Below are 17,173 nucleotides of genomic sequence, written 5' to 3' on the forward strand. Positions count from 1 at the left end.
GGCCTCCCTCCTCCCCTAGGACTTGGGGCAGCTCTCCTCTAACAAGTCTCTCCTCACACTGTACTACATTCACTTTCAAATTCATTTCAGGAAAAGATTATACATGAAATTCTAGTTCTGATCAAGGGCAAGTACTGACCATGGCAGACAGCTGCTGAGGTAGAAAACTGTGGCTCACGTGTGGCCACAGGTAAAAGGTAGCAGAGGAGGAGCCGGCACAGATGGGGCTGGAAAGCTGACCTGGCTGAGCCCACTATGGAGCTGACCTCAAACGTGGGACCTTGGTGGCACAGTTTGGAGCCTCAATTACCATGGGCCCCAAAACACCACCCATTGGGTGGTGGTGGGCTAGAAAGACTGGGTCCCTAATATCCCGTGAGGAGAACTTCCATGAACTGAGGAAACATGTGGGAAAGTGCTGTGTGCAGAGAATGGGAACAAGTCAGTCAGTGAAGGAGAAAGCAGCATGGACAGAGATCACTCGCTGCTAACTGCAGCCTCTGTCCTCCAGCTCATTCCGACTTTACTACTCACTGAATTAAAGCACGAGGTGTATTCCATCAGGTAAGGACATGTTGGAACACAGCAATCAATGTGCCTCAAGAATGAACAAAGTGCAAACCAATTTCCAGCAATCTGGACTTACGTCAGGTTCAACTGCATAGGTCTATGACAGAACAATTTTGTACCACAGGGTTGGCTAATTTATGCTTCTAAGATAAAGCTGGGACAGATCATATGGGCAGCAAAACTTCAATATCTTAAAACAAGAAAAAACAACAGTAAGGTGTTCCTTCCTTGGTCGGTCTGTCTGTGGGGTGAGGTGTCCACTTGGCTGCTCTTAATCCTATTCTCAACGAGGCTGGGCTGTCCATCTGCAGATAACCACTTTCCAACAGTGGCTCTTACTCTGGCCTTGTTTCATTGTTGAGAATGTGGGGGTCTTACTTAGCAGTGTTAGCTGGGGATCTCTGTACACCAGGTGTCTTCTACTTGGGGAGTAGAGAAAGAGGATTGTGATGTGGGCTACCAAGAAGAAAGTAAGGCAAAGAGCCAATACTAAAGGAAGTCCCAGGAATGAATGAAGCCACATCTTCAGCTGAGGAAGTGCAGTGACTGCCTTCTTGTAGCAGGCCTCCAGTGAGCCCACATTGCAGCTACCCCACTGCTCCAGTGCTGTAGATTATGTTACCTCCCTATAGACCTGAGGACTAGGCTTGTTTTCCAGGTCTCAGAACTTGAGCCTGTGATTTGTTCTGGTCTTTAGGAAACCACCAGGAGACTGAGATAGACATATCTATCACACAGAAACCAAGCTTGGGTCTTCATACATTCTTGGAAGACACTGTAACAACTGAGTTATTTCCCAGCCCTGAATTTTTTGAGAGTGCTAAGATTTTTGGTCAGAACTTTAAAATTGTTGTTATTGTTTCTTTGTTTTGCTTTTGGTTTCTGTGTGGATTTCTTAGTATCTCTGCTGTGCCTGTCTGGTTGTGTGGCAGCCAATGATTTGAACAAAAATTATCAAAGCTAACTCTCACTACTGAATGTCGGCCCTCCACTGCTGAACCTGTTTGCATGGGAAGAGAAGAGTTCATTCAGATTTTCCCCAATGAGTCTCACATTCCAAAGACTTTCATGCACATATATAATGGCTTAGCAGTCACTATGAACTCATGGAGAGGCCCTTAGGCAGCTCTCTCCAGCTTTCTCACTTATAAAATCTCCCCCTTAAATCCTAGTTACTAACTAGGCATGACCACATTTGCTTGTAATCCCAGAATTTAGGACATGGAAGCAGGAGGATCAGAAGCTCAAGGTCATCCTTCAGATACAAATGGAGTTCAAGGACAGCTACATTAGTCTGTCTCAAAACACTGAACAAACAAAAACTGCAGCTGCTTTCACTTTACTCCAACATCCAATCAACTACTTCCAACCAGGAAATTGTGGTGGGAAGGTGAGGACACCCCATGTGACAGTTGGTTCATCAGTGTGGTGGCAATTTCTCAATCAACATTTTCTAGCTTCTTCTACCTTTGATCACTTTTTCAAATGATTTAATTTAATAATTTTGTTCAATTTTATATTTTTCTGACTGAAGAAGCCATCTGATATAATTAAGTGGACATGAAGTCTCAATCATACCTTAAACACTTGTAACTATTATTTATTAAAATTTATGACATCATATCAAATACATTCTTCAAATATTAGCCAAGCATACCAGGAGGGAACTTTTATTTTTACAAAGTATCTAGACATTATAAAAAAAAACTATACAGAGCTGGAGAGCTGGCTCAGTGGCTAACCTTCCAGAGTAGAGTTAGGTTCTCGTCACCCAGTTGGCCAGTTCATAAATACCTGTAACCTAGCTCCATGGGATCTGTCACCTTTTTCTGGTCACCACAGGCACCTATACACTCATGGCACAGCCACATGGAGACACATAAAAGTAAATCTTTTAAATAAAGACAATGCAAAATTAAGGTGGGCATGGTCTATTAGCCCTGCTAAAGATTTAAATGTATATTACCTATTAGAAGAACTTAATTTGCAAGGTTTTCTGAGTAAGGTTCACATGATTTTGACCCAGAACCCTCATTAAGAAAAGGAGCAGCAATAACAGATACAGCATGTCTTTAAATATGAGGATCTATTCGCTCTTAGAGATTACCTTGAAGGCTGCCACACAGTGCAGGCTCAGTAAGGCCATCACCACTGCCAGAAGGATGGTAGCAAGGTTCCTCACATCCCATATGGTCTCCACCAGAGGGATACTGCCCACCTGCCAGTCATAGCACAGGGTGATGGGTGCCAGCAGAAGCCATACATTGAAGGCCAGGAGGTAGGAATAGGTAAGGAACCTACAAAGAGAACAGTTTTGAAATACAATTTCCCACATTTTATAAACACTTGCTTACCACAGTTCTATCTGATCTATTGGTGTTTCTGGTAGAGAAAGACAGGGAAAGAGGTCGAACATCCATTAAACTGATCTCCTAGGAACTTATCTCACAGCTTCTAACCACCATGTTGAGTGCTGACTTTAACAGAAAGCAAATAAGACATAGTTCCTATGGAAGACATCTAAAATTATCACATAAGTACATACAGAACCCAGGGTAAATGCAGTGAATTCCTGACAACAGTAAGTGGTAAACACACTCTTGCTTTGTAGGAGACCCTGTCTCTTAGACTGTCATCTCATCTTGCTATTTGTCTATAATCTGTAATACATTTTAAAACATCTCATCATTTTGATAGCACATTGATCCAGACTTAACTATTTCAGAAAGTAAAATATGCGTGGTAGAGAGATCAAATCTCTTATATACAGTTGTAAGGGTAGAGGACATCATGGGAAGAAGGTAGTGTGTGGGTTCTCATCCTCACTTCCTGCCTAGGACAGGGTTTTAAGGTGAAGTAGATGGCATTCCACTCAAACATCTTCTTTGGGATTAGAGGAAAGTGAATTTACTTAAATTCACTAAGCCTGCTTAGTCATTAAGTAATATTCGAGGTCCTTGAGAACTTCAGGGCTCTCAGTATGGAACTCTCTGTATTAGGAGGTAAGAAACTGTTACACACTTTACAAAGCCACATCCCAAGATGTTCTGCCCATCCTAACCTGCATTAAAATGCTTGCCCAAGTAACTGCACAGTTAAGAAGAGAATTTCTTCTTTTCTCCAGTCAACACCTAATAGGCCTCTCTAGGCATCCCTCCTAGAATGTGTATAAAAGAGGGTTTAGGATCGTGACTGTGTATGCCTTTGGCTTAGCAGGCATAATTCTCAACACATAAGCACAGTGACTGAATCTGAACTGCAGAATCTACTTTTCAAAGCCAGACATGGTGACAGGCTCCTGTGATATCAGCTGGTGAGGAGGAAACAGGACAATCACCAGAGCTCTATGGCAGCCAGCAAAATCTACTTAGTGACTTCCAGGCCTGTGAGACACCCCATCTCAATGGAGGTGGACAATGTTTCTGAGGTAGAGGTTGACTTCTGGCCTCTAAAAACACATGCATTCCCATACTCTCATAGGCATATATGTGACACATATACACATGTGCACACATGTCTATGTTAAACAAACAAGCCCAGAATTATCATTCTCCAAGACCTAAGGGCCGTGCTTTAACTTCAGCGGATGAGGAAGGCTAAGGCATTGGTCTCAAGTGCTATAGGGTACAGGTTCCTAATTAACTGCCAGCAAGCAGATAAAGCCAACATATTCATACAAATCCAATGGACTCAGAATCTTCTCTTATTGTCAACAGTTACTGAGTAAAATCTGTTTTTACCACTTGAAGTGATGGACAACCTAGTTACATTTATGATGTTACATATTCAATTAAATAGAAACAGGTTACACCTTATCTCCAAGGACTATATAATACAATAATATAAATTATATAGTGTGAAAGGACAGGAAAAGTGAGAAGAGTGCTAAGAATACAGGGTCTAAAGAGAAGCCACCCCCACAGGAGGATTCTTACATTGGCACAGGGGCCAGAACAGAATTTCTGTGTAACATTTTGTGACAGTTAATCAGAGGATCATCTTGACAGAATTTAGAATCACCTGGGAGTCATGTTTGTGGATGTGTCTGCGAGAACATAACAGAGGGATTGAAATGAGATGATAAAACTCATCTTGAATTTAGGAAGCACCATTCTCTGGGCTGGGGAACTAGCCTGACCAGCCATAGCTCTCTTTGATTCCTGATTGTGGTAATGATGTATTTACCAGCTGCCTAATGACCCTGCTACCATCCTTTCCCAACATGCTAGAGTATACCCGCAGTGTGAACCAAAATAAACCCTACCGTGTTTCCTAAGTTTTTCTTGTTCAGTACTTTCCTTACAGTAAGAGGAGAAATAGCTAACACAAGTCCCATGGCTGAGTATTAATTTAGCCTGAGTTACTCCAGGCTTCAGACAATCCAAGCTGATCTCTTCCATCACCTCCTCTCCCTCCAACTTTGCAGTGAGGAATCACCATGTCAGTGAGGAAGACTACTCTGCTGACTCTCAGACTCCAACACAGAAACCGGTAGGAGTGAGACTGCCTCAATGGTGTTTTCCACCACTCTCATTGCTTATAATTCTTAATAAAATGCTAATGAACAAGTAGTAAATGAGGACCAACTCCTTTCTGGCCTTGGGTTTATGTGCTGTCACCTGCCACCTCACAGCAAACCAATGGCTTTACTGTGGGCTGCTTTCCACACGTGGGAGCGAGATGCCCCTCCCTTCAGTTCAGTGGAAAATCTCTGCACGGCTTGACTGGTGGATGCTGAGCCACACACTTCACAGACAAGGCAGTTGTCATTCACACCCCTCTTAAAATTACATAAAATATTTTCTTCTTGAAATAAATGACCCAGCAGAGGCTGAGGTGGGGAGAGAGCCATGAGTCAGAGGCTAAGCTAGAGTCCTACTGAGAACAAATCAGGTACACAGAGCTCATTAATTTATTTCAATGTCATAAAAAGAGACAGAAAACTTAATATGCCTGTTAGACATACACACTATGATGAAACTGTTTTGTCCTTGAATTTGAACCAGTTCTAAAACCAACTGCTACTACAGAATATATCCAAGAACCAAGCAGAATATGTTCCATGACCAGGAACACAATGTCCAGGATGTAGGAGAAATCATTGAACCAATGAGCTAGGTTCTTAAACAAGCACATGGTAATGTAGGATATTAAGTTAAGAATGGCCTAAGAGACATAGCACAGGGTATACTCTATTTAGATACTGGGATGGTTATGCTGATTGTCAATTTGACAGGATCTAAAAATCACCTAGGAGACAGGCCTCCAGGCATATCTGTGAGGAATTATTTAGATTAGGTTAGCCCTTTGGTGTACCTTATGAGATTATCCTAATGAGGTTAACTGAAGTGGGAAGACCCAACCTAATAGCAGGTGTCAGCATTTCCTGAGCCTCAGTCCTGGACTAAATAAAAAGGAGAATTTTAGCTGAGCAGTAATGTTCAGCTCTCTGCCTCGAGTCTGATCAGCGGCCCTTAGCTCCTGCTGTCATTTCTCCCTCAGTGTAATGAGCTGTCCCCAGAAGCTCTGAGCTAAAATAAACTCCCCCTTAAGTTGTTTTTGTTAGGGAATTTTATCACAGCGCATGGAAAAGTAACAAGAAAGAGGCTAATTCGAGGAAACCACTATTAAACTAAACAACAATTACATAGTTGGAAAAATGTAATATGAATGGGTAAGAGAGCTGGATACAGACACTCATGATGTAAAACCACCATGTGAAATCAACTTAATATCAACACTGTGATTTAGGATTTGCTTCAAAATGACTGACCAGGCATAGAGGGGAAAAGGAGAGGAGGGGTATGAATGAAACAGATGGCTGAGGATTGTGAGTGCTGAAACCAAATGAGGGTGTGGGTCTGCATATGCCACCTTCTCTACTTCTGTGTGTACTTGGTCTCTTTCGTGATAAAACCTTGAATAGAAGAGAGGCAACAAATCTGCTCTAATATCTTACTTCTATAGCTACATCTGGCCATGGACTCTCTGCTAACTCATGCAGGCTTTTATGTGGAGTCCCTTTCTTTGCTCTGACCTCCAAGTTTCCTTTCCCTGCTTGTTTTCTGGAACTGCAATGTTGTACCAACTAACAGAAAATTAAGATGCATGGTTTTTTTTAAGTTACAATTTCAATGAAAACAGAGTAAATCACAGACCAAACACAGTCACTGCTCTCTAGTTTGTATGTCTGATCACGCAGCTAGCTAGCAAACTCTTTAAGTGGTTTCTGAGATATGGACATAGCAGTGGAAAAATGCTTTGCAAATATAAGCAACAAAGAAGCCATTTGGAATCACTCCAAAACCTAATTATCTTTTAGGGAGGGCTACTTGAGCTAACTGTGATCAACAATTACAGGGTTTCTTTTTAACTCCTTCTCTATGAATTACATTCAAACTGCAGAAAGTTCAGAAATAAGATAGCCTGTGCAATATTTCTGCCCTGCTGGTTTCCTTTCTTTTTCTTTTTTAAAGTAAGAGCAAAAACAAAATGAATTATTTACCACCTTTCTACTACAAATCCTGTTAACAGGAGGGAAAACACTAAAACGTCTTGCCAACAAAACAGAATGTACAACACAGAGATTTGGAAATTCAATGTAAACGATTTAGTGATTCATTTTTATTGAAAACCTGGAAATGACTGAAGGAGATTTATAACTAGATATGGCAGCTCTTGCTTATAATCCCAGAACTTGGGAGGCTGAGGCAGAAGGATCACAGCAAGTTTACAGCCTGTGCTATTGTCATGGATAGTCTAATTCTACAGTTATCTGAAAAGGAGAAGCCTCAACTGAGGAGCTGCCCAGATCAGGCAGGTGAGCGTAACCTGCGGGACTGTCTTGTCTACTGATTACAATATAAGTGGACCCAGCCCGCTGTGAGCATCAGACCAGCCAGGGCTAGAGTGAGAGGCCCTGTCTCAAAAAACAGAATGACAAAAAGATACCATTACAGAAATACACAGAAAGGATGAGCTTCTTGGGATAGAGCCCTACCAAACAGCCCCAAATGAAACTGTGTGACCCTGGAAACCATTTTTGTGAGGAAAATACAGAGTGATTTAAAGGCAGAAGTACACATGGACGTATGTGTGACTTTGAGTGAACCTACTGGCTAAGGAGAAGGATGAACACAACACACTTCCTTGACTGGGGCACAGGAACAAAACTGTACACAAGCAGTAGTTCTTGTTTGTTTTTCGTAAAGAATGTGTTGCTGGAATCCTCATCCTCTTCACCTATGGAACTTTATCCATTCTCAGTGCTAAACAACCTCCCTCCAACTGATGCAATTTGCCATAAGTGGACATCTGGACTGTCTCTGTCTTGACTCTTAAGGATATTACTGCTGTGAGCTCTGTTGAAATTTGATGTTAACATCACCTAACCATTGGACATTTGCCCTGTGGACTCTACTTGGACCCACCAGGTTTAGGGACTAAGATTGTGGGTTTTGATGGTTTTTTCTGCTCCTCTATAGTAGCTGCTTACCGTCAACCTCCCAGTTCCCAAACCATTCCATTCTTGCTTCAGTAGACGTCTCCAGGCTCTTCTGTCCCAGGAATGACAGGGCTATGAAGACACAGTCTACTCAGTATCATCTCCAGGACCAAGAACAGCCTGAAGACATCACTTCCTACACTGTCCTTCTCAATCGGCAGGAAGCTTTCTCTTGAATCCAGCCAGTATTAACTCATTCTGTGTGCATCTAGATGCTGAAGGTGATAAGCTCTGGCCCGACTCTCCATAAAGGTGTTTACATTGCATTAGTGGTAAGAAGACAGGCATGGGTTATGTGGTTGAAGGACAGTATTTTAATATCAAATTTAAATCGAAGGGGCAGGGGGATAGCTGGTACCTAGACTCAATAGCTGATGCTGTGGGTTAACAGAATGGATGAGGTCTGTGAAGATAGCGACAGGCTTAAGGGTTCTGTTCTCATGATTCATGCTACTGAAAACAGTCACTAACAGTAAAATATAGGGGAAGAGTTGTTTCTACAAAACCTAGACCTCAGACTGAATAAAACAATTCTTTTAACTGTGTTATCAATCATCATCTTATAAGCAGACACCACCATGGGCTCCATCAGGCATTTCTGACAGGCAGCTCTCCAAAGCTCACTGAAAACACTGCACTACTTCCAGCCTTCCAGCAGTTGTTGGGGCAAATGGCTTCTGGTGTGGGCAGAGGTGATGGTCTCTGAAAGCTGAAACAGGAGCAGTCGGTAGACTGAACACTTGACAGTGTTACAGAATCACCAACTCTGGGGTGGCAAGCGTCATGAACATGCTGTAGTGATTTTTTTCTTTAGATAGAAATGATGATGACTGTGTTGATATTCTATCCATGACAACTTTCAAAACAGCACATCATTAGGTCAGGGACAAAGAGAGAGACTGGATGTGGGTGGGCAGCAACAACACAGCACTGCGCATCCTTGAATGTTGAAAGCAAGTCATAAACTATCTTATTACAAGGGAGCATCACATTTTATTTCCACCCACTTTTGTGATATGAACTTGAAAGCTTTATTGTGAGAGGTGTGAGCCCCACCAGCTTCCTCTTCTTCGCCGAATCAGCTGTTCCAGCTGGCACAACTATAAAATGCAAGCCATTCACAGCCCAGAGCTGTGAAGGCAGCAGGATCCATAGCCTAGTCTTACCGTGTGATATGCAGATGGAATCAGAGATAATTATATTGCCTGTACATCTTGGGACTATCAGGAATGTATTAGGAAAATAAACAGAAGTGGGGGAAGGTAGAGATAAGCAAAGAACTGAGGCAAGAGTCAGTAGGTAGGTACATAGATTTAAAAGTCCATGGAATGGCCAGGGCTTGGAGCCTTTAATCTAGCACTCAGGAAAAAAGAAAGAAAGAAAAAAAAAAGAAAGGAAAGGAAAGGAAAGGAAAGGAAAGGAAAGGAAGGAAGGAAGGAGAGAGAGAGAGAGAGAGAGAGAGAGAGAGCAATCAAACAATCAATCAAGCAAGAAAAAAAGAAAGAATAAAGCCAATGAAAGTTCTCCAGGGAAGAGCAGCTGCAAGAATCCATGTAGGATCATAACCTAGGTTACTTGTGTCATGAACCTGTAACAACACAGACCTGTTCTTTTGCCCCAAGATTTTGGTAAAGTTTAGGAACAAATGCCTTTCATAAGAATAGTATCTGTGAAGATATTAGCAAAAAAGATTTATGTCTGCTTATATAGTTGGCACAGGAGTCAAGGATTTTCTTGATTACCTTTTCTTGATGGGAGATGCACATGAGAACAAGGCCCACTCGGGAAAGCTGGAGTTTCTAGTTCCAGGAGAAACACCTGTGACTTTTTTCTGTCTCCAAGAGGAAAACCTAGGATGGTGTTGCCTTTGCACAGTGATGGGCTTTCTGTATGCTCTCATGTGAGTCAGTACAAGGACTTTAACACAGGGTCTCAAATCTTAAGAAATCTCCATTTTACAACAGGACATGAGGGTACAAGTCTTTAGTCCCAGTACTTGGAAGCAGGGGCAGAGGCAGATGAATCAAGTTCAAAGTTAGACTGGTCTACAGAGAAAGGTCCAGACCAGCCAAGAGTACATAGTGAAAACGTGTCTTAAACAAAAACAAAAAATTCCTATCTGTAGAGTAAAGGGACATCAGCAAACAGTCCACAACAAAGTGTTTCTAAAAGCAATGGGGCAGTCATTGGGATTAAGAAGCTTTACAGTGGTCACAAAATAGAGAGGACACTGCAGAGCTGGAAAGCATGAACACAAACTGAGGCACCAAGGAGGCTGGATTTGAGGAGCTAAAGACACTAAGGCCAGTGAATGGTGGGGTTATAGGGAGGGGAAGGTGGCAAGAAGAATGCCAGGACTGCAGCAATGAACAGGAAGCTAAGTATCAGAAAACCATCAACCTTCCAAATACCAGGAACAACTGGGCACAACATGGAGCACCACAATCTGAGTGGTAACTGTGAGGAGACACACAGAGGCAAGTTGTAAAACAAGGGGCAGACCATGAGGCTATAATGGAGATAGATGGTCTCATCGAAGATTGAGCAAATGAATGATTGAGGAATTCTCCATTGAAATGATATAGGAGCATATCTGTGGGGCATTTTCTTGATTACTAATTGATATAGGGGATCTCACCCTGTAGTGGGCAGTACCATCTTTAGAAAAGTAAGCCTAGACTATATAAGAAAGTAGGCTGAGCAAGCCAGGGGAGGCAAGCCAGTCGGAAGCATTTCTCCTTGGTATCTGCTTCAAGCTACTGCCTTGAGTTCCTGCCTAGGCTTCCCTCATTGATGGACTGTAAACTCTAAGATGAAATAAATCATTCCTCCCAAGGCTGCTTTTGGTCATGGTGTTTTATCACAACGGTGGAGAAGCACACTAGAATACTACCTGAGGTGAAGGAAATCACACCTATCAGGTCTCCCTGTATTAGGTTCTAAGGTAAGAATTGTAGCACAGTCAGTAGCAATGACATGTCCTATAGTGAGCCAGGGCCTTGTGTCACAGCCAACAGCACCCTGGACTCTCCTGCCATGCTGTTATACTGTAGATATGTTTCTTCCCAGACTTCTCATGATCATACATACCACAGTGACTTTATGACTTAGTTCAGTTAAACAGGAAACAGCTGAACGCATGGGAAACATGCTTATAGAGCCGCAAGGACTTTCAAAGACAGCATACAAACAGTAAGTACAGCCACTACTAAATGAGGAGAAACTGAAAAGTGTCATCTGATGGGGGAGTAACCTTTATATGTTTTAAAAAAGAAAATAATTCCTCTGAGGTGGCAGAAAAGATGACTGTGAAAGTCCTACAAAGTTTACAAATCTAGTACAGGAAGTGGCTATGGGCTGCACCAGACCAGGAAACTGCAACTACTGGAGACAAACGTACCAGGAGGGTGAGATCAAGTGAGCTCATAAGGGCTGTGTCATGGTTTGAACTTGAAATGTTGCCCATGGGCTCACTGGTCCCCAGCCACTAGTGCTGTTTTGAGAAGTTGTGGAACCATTAAGAGGTGGTTGCTGGGGGTGAGCCTTTGCACCTCACAGCTCAGCCTGGCTTCTGGCCTCTTTCTCTGCTCCCTAGAACAGTTAGCTACCATTTGCTCCCAGAGCTGTGGATTCAGTTACCTGACCAAGCCATCCTCTGAAAGCATAAACCAAAATAAACCTTTCCTCCCTTAAGCTGTTTCCATCAGGATTTCTGGTCTCAATGTCGTGGGGGAAAAAAAAAACTAATGTGGGGGATTTTGAAGTCTGAAACTCAAGAACAGAAATATATTATTTGAAATGAAGAAGAATATAACCAGGCATAGTAATACAAGCTTATAATCTAAATACACGGGAAACCGAGGCAGGGGGATTGTTATGGGTTTGAGTATAGCCTAGGCTACCGAGTAAGCCCTGTTTCAAGACTCTAAAGGTGGAAGTGAAGGTAAGTAGCTGAGGTACTCTATTCCATCACTTTGTTTAGACTGGACTAGCTGAGGTAGATGGAAATGCCTACCAGACCTCACAGAAATCTACTTGTACCTTGGGAGTAACCGGCAAGACATGGAAAATATTTGGCTCATTTTGCCAGGAATTCCACCAGATATTGTTGCCATTAGGCAACAACCAGAAGCGAAAGGCAGCCTTACCCTCTTGGTGACTAGTAAGGTATAGTTAGGAAGGCCATGATCAGAGAGCAAGTGTAGAATCCAGACACTAGGATCCTGAGCCAGACACTGGGGTTTGCTGGTAGCACAGGACATGAATGAAACACTCAGCTGGAGAGCTGAAAGCAGCATATTCTCTTTCCATGTCCCTGAAGCATTTGTTTTCTCTCTCCACCCTGGCTCAGGTGCTGCTAAGTTCATGGAGTAGACCACATGTAACAATGAAGCTAAGAATGGCTGCTTCAGTTCATATACAAACAACTCAGTTGGAAATCACAAGGACAAATGACATCACCCCAGAGCTGAAATCACCCCACAATTAAAGGACATCACCTCCAAGTTGTGAGTGTGGTGGGTGTAGTGGTGTGGTGGGCGTGGTGGGTTTGGTGGGTGTGGTGCTTTGAATAAGAATGGCTCTCACAGACTCATAGATTTGAAAGCTTGGTCACCAAGGACTGGCACTATTAGGAGGTATGGCCTTGTTGAATTAGATGTACCTTTGTTGGAGGAAATGTGTCACTAGGAGTAGGCTTTGAGATTTCAGAAGCTCAGGCCAGACCCAGTGGCTCACTCTCTCTTCTAGCTGCATGCCCATCTGGTTGTAGAACTCTCAGCTGCCTTCCCAGCATCATGTCTGCCTGCATGCCATCGTGCTACCTACCATGATAACAATGGGACTAAACCTCTGAACATATAAGGAAGCCCTAACTAAACACTTTCCTTTATAAGAGTTGCTGTGGTCACGGTGTCTCCTCATAGCAATAGTAACCCTAAGTAAGAGAGAGGGCTCACCAAGCAGAGACAAGATCTGATGTCCTGTTTCCTTTTAAAGATAAAATGTAGCTGTTGCAGAAGCTATGGACCAGAACCCCTCATCCATGAACTGCCACATCTAAAAATACCCAGACAAAGAGCCTGGAGCCTGAATGTTAGTGACGGAGGTCTAAAAAGGACAGGCAACAGTACCAGGGAGCACAATTTGAGATGTCAAGCTTAAGACTGAACAACACTTTGAAATGTATGAACTAACAACATCACCAAGTTTTTATACTACTTAAGAGCTAAACTAACCATTTAGGAAATGGTACTAAAGATCATGTCCATAACAGGTGTCAAAAATGAAAGCAATTTCAACAGAATATTTATTATAAAAATATGTCAGATTGGGAAGATACTGTTTTTGAATGCTAAAATAAAGGTTTACATGAGAAAAAGGAGCAGGCTGTGTGGTTCAAGGGAAGGCTGGCTTGCACCAACCTGACCATCAGTATCAAAAGATAAAATATAAGATAGATATTTAAAAATAAAAAGAAAATCTCACAAAACATAAGAAACACCATACAGGCAAAAATAAGTAATGATGTATATTAAAACACATACACTAAATTGACTGGGCATATAAAGACTGATGCCTGACATAAGACTGGGGTCAAAATTCTATAATCTTTAAGGAATACCAATAAGCCCAACCATAAATCATCTACTCATCAAGTTCAGTTTTAAGATTTGTCATAAGCTAAGGGTGATGGCACTTGTCTCTCATCCTAGCATTTGGGAGGCTGAGGCAGGAGATCTCAAGTTCAAGTGAGACCCTATCTGGAAACAAAAGATCTGCCATGTATTTATATTACATTACAAAAATATATACACCTAAATAGTAAAGGTTACTTCCATAAAATTATCATCTTAATGATATAACATTATAAGATATTTACAGCATATATGTCTATGGAAATAATTAAACATTATATCTTCATGTTTAAAACACCACAGAGAAGGGGTTGGGGATTTAGCTCAGTTGTAGAGTGCTTGTCTAGCTCCAGGAAAAAAAAGAAAAAAGAAAAAAAGAAAAGAAAAAAAACACCACAGAGACTATAATCTGAAGCTATTTAAATTTGTAAACGTGATCATATCTTAAAGCAGTGCATAACAGTAGACTCAGTGTACCAGGATCATTCATCAACATCACTTCCAATTCCACATCTCCAGAACTTCTGAGGATGTAAAAGGCACAGTTACCACTCTTTGCAAATACCACTCCTTTCTGCTAGTTGTTCTGAGCCTTCCTTGGTTTTAGGTTATGCTGTCTAACCAATCTCTGCACACATCTCTGTGCTGTGCTCTGTAAAGCTTGTTTTAAAAGCCACTCAAAAGATATGTACACGAATGCATTTGCAATGCATGAGACCTGTTATTTTGTACAAATGATTCATGGCAATAAAAATATCCAACAACACTAAGTACCAAATAAAGTTTACAGAAGGTGCATGCACTGACCTGGTAAGGATGTATGGCGAGAATGACGCTGGGTTGTCCTGCTCTGAGAAGAGGGGCATAGTTCCTCCCATTATCCACAGGCGGAAATACAAAATGACAGTCACCTTGGAGGAATGAGAAGACCTGGTAAAATGTCCGCTCATACCTCTTCCACCTTTGTTCAAGCATTCTGATCATCTATGAAAAGTGGAATCAACTGTCCTCTACCTTATAGATGATGGATAACCCTGCCTGTACAGCCCTGGCCCCAAACCACAATATAGGAAACCATCCAGCTGAGCTTTCAAACGAAAACTGCCTGGACAAGCAGTAGGTGCTGTATCTATGCCTCTGGGCACCACCAGACTATGCTGTGTGTAGCAGTAGATAACTAATACAGCCAGGTCACTTTGGAAACTCTCTGGAAGGACTCTAACCCTGTGTCGTTCACACTATGCCATTGGGTTCCCATGTGTGCTTTCATATGTACCTCTGTTCAACAGTAACATTTACCACCTGCAAACCTTCGTTACAAGATATTGGCAGTGAGTTCATTAAATAATCTAGAGCATATCTCTGAGTTGAGACACTCCCGAAATGAAAACAACCTTTACTAGCTACATTTGAAATACATATTATATACTTACATAACTGACGACCAGAATGGCCCGCTTCAAAAATGGTCTCAGGGTAAGCAGGAAGTTTCTGTTGCTGTTTCCTGTTAGACACCTGAAAGAGGAAAGGAAAGATGAGTCTCCTAAGAGCAACCTTCTATAGCACAATGTTCCCCTCTGTGAAGATACTGAGCTCTGGGAAAACACTGAGGACCTGACTTTGGAGCCAGGGCATGGGGCTTTCAACACCCCATTCTGCCGCATGCAGTTTGAGAAGTGGAAACTGTAAAACCATCTTTTATTTGCCTGATATAATTGTCATCTCTGAGGCTTACTGCCTGTCTGTTAACCTAGGCCTAGTCCTGGAAGCTCTAGACTCTGTATAATCTTATCTAGGCTAAGAATGTTTTCAGCCTCTAAGACTTATTGCTGAGTAAGCTCACCTTTTCTAGTTCTTTCTGAACTCTGGCTGGCTGGTTCAACTCAGCCACTTTGGCTCAAACTCCTGATTCAATCTGGCTTCTCTCTTGGTCTCTGACTTTTTGCTCTGATTGGCTTCAAACTAACTGGCAATCTGTTCTAATCTTCTGGTTCCTTCTCATTCTCTGGCCTATTCTGTCCTCACCTGTGTCTATCTTGTTCTCTCTGAAACCTGTCTCTGTAAAACTCTCCTAGTAAAGCTGCCTCCTTCTCTCTGCACTGCTCTCTTATGTATCTTCCCTTTCCTCTCTTTCTCCTTATGAGAGTTGGACATATCCTACTCTGTCAAATCTTTCTGTGCTTTGGCACTTTGTCTGCCACTTAGACATCACTTTCAAACATGGGAGACCCCTTTTACAAACTAACTTTATCTTCATTGTTTGGGATTGAAGACCTGTGCTAAGGGTGTGCCTGTATTCCAGCCAGAGGGATTAAATGTGTGTGCTAAGGGCTGAACCACACTACTACAACAACTGTGTAGTGGGTTGATCTGATATTACTTGTATTCAAATGTCAAATTCTATACCCCAAGATCTGGTTGCTCCAAGATGAGCAAATCCTTACATATAGCAAAGTTTGTTGTATAAATCTTGCCCCCCAAGTTACCTATTTACAAAGATGGGCAGAAGAGAAGTAGGCAGGGCTTCAGTTCCTGGGCTTGGGGACTGAGGCAGATACCATAAGGAAAGAAGAGGAGGGAGGAGGAAAAAGGTGTCACGGGGTAGGTGGATCCTATGTGCATGGCCATGAGGGCCAGCCAGTTGTAGTAGAAATGTCCCAGGTAGAATATGGCAAGTGGTATCTCAGGATTACTGACAGGAGAGTAGACAAAATAGCTTAGAGTGTTAATATCTGCCCAGCTCTAGTGTTTTAGTATTAAGGCTTGTTATAAACATAAAGGGTTTGCCTCTTTTATTTGGGCACTAAATGATCTAAGGTGGAATAGAAACCTTCAAATAATATTTACCACAACACACCTAGACAGGTTTTTTCAGTAAATTACACAATTACAGGGTTCACAGTGAGATCGAATATCCTACAACAGGAAACAGCTTTCCTCATTTCTCTGTACATCTATTTTGCTCATTTAAAAGGTAATAATATGTACTTTCCGGGAACACTGTAAGAAATAAGTGAGATGATAAATAAAACAGGATGCAGTCTTCTTAAATAATAAATATTGCCATCCCATCTATCCCTGACACACCTATACACTCTGATAACAGTTTACTTTTACCTCTCTATATAATTTGAGCATACAATATCTTCAACTCACAAAAGATCTCACAATTGTCCCTGAAAAACAAGGATGCCAAGATTATGTGAATGTGAAACACATGGAGCTTCTGGGGTGGATCAAAGACCTCTGATATACACTGAAGATTTTTCTCACTTGCTTACTGGCCTCTGTCCTGGGAAACAAATTAGATTTCAGGACTATCAGCTTCAAGAAGGTCAGAGATTAGTGGAGAGCCTGCATCTGCCATGGTCCCCACTGGTTCAAAGTAGAAGCTGCAGCTTTGTGAATGGACTGGCTGGCTTCTGAGGTTAACAAGCCCCCTGTGAAAACATAAAGGGTCCAT

The 17,173-nt window shown here is 42.0% G+C and overlaps 1 protein-coding gene across 2 annotated transcripts in view; it reads right to left on the reverse strand.

The window, feature by feature from the left end:
• Window positions 1-15,584, reverse strand: part of Tmtc1 (transmembrane O-mannosyltransferase targeting cadherins 1) — a 102,532-nt gene extending 86,948 nt beyond the window's left edge. For both annotated transcript variants that reach the window (XM_032905431.1, XM_032905430.1), the window contains exons 1-2: window positions 14,518-15,584; window positions 2,678-2,867 (exon numbers count right to left, since the gene is read on the reverse strand). In XM_032905431.1, coding sequence (XP_032761322.1) covers window positions 2,678-2,867; window positions 14,518-14,660 — 333 coding nt within the window. In that variant the 5' untranslated portion in view covers window positions 14,661-15,584. The remainder of the gene's footprint in view (window positions 1-2,677; window positions 2,868-14,517) is intronic.
• Window positions 15,585-17,173: the final 1,589 nt, after the last annotated feature.

The sequence above is a fragment of the Rattus rattus genome, chromosome 6, assembly GCF_011064425.1.
Source record: "Rattus rattus isolate New Zealand chromosome 6, Rrattus_CSIRO_v1, whole genome shotgun sequence".
NCBI classification, from domain to species: Eukaryota; Metazoa; Chordata; class Mammalia; order Rodentia; family Muridae; genus Rattus; species Rattus rattus.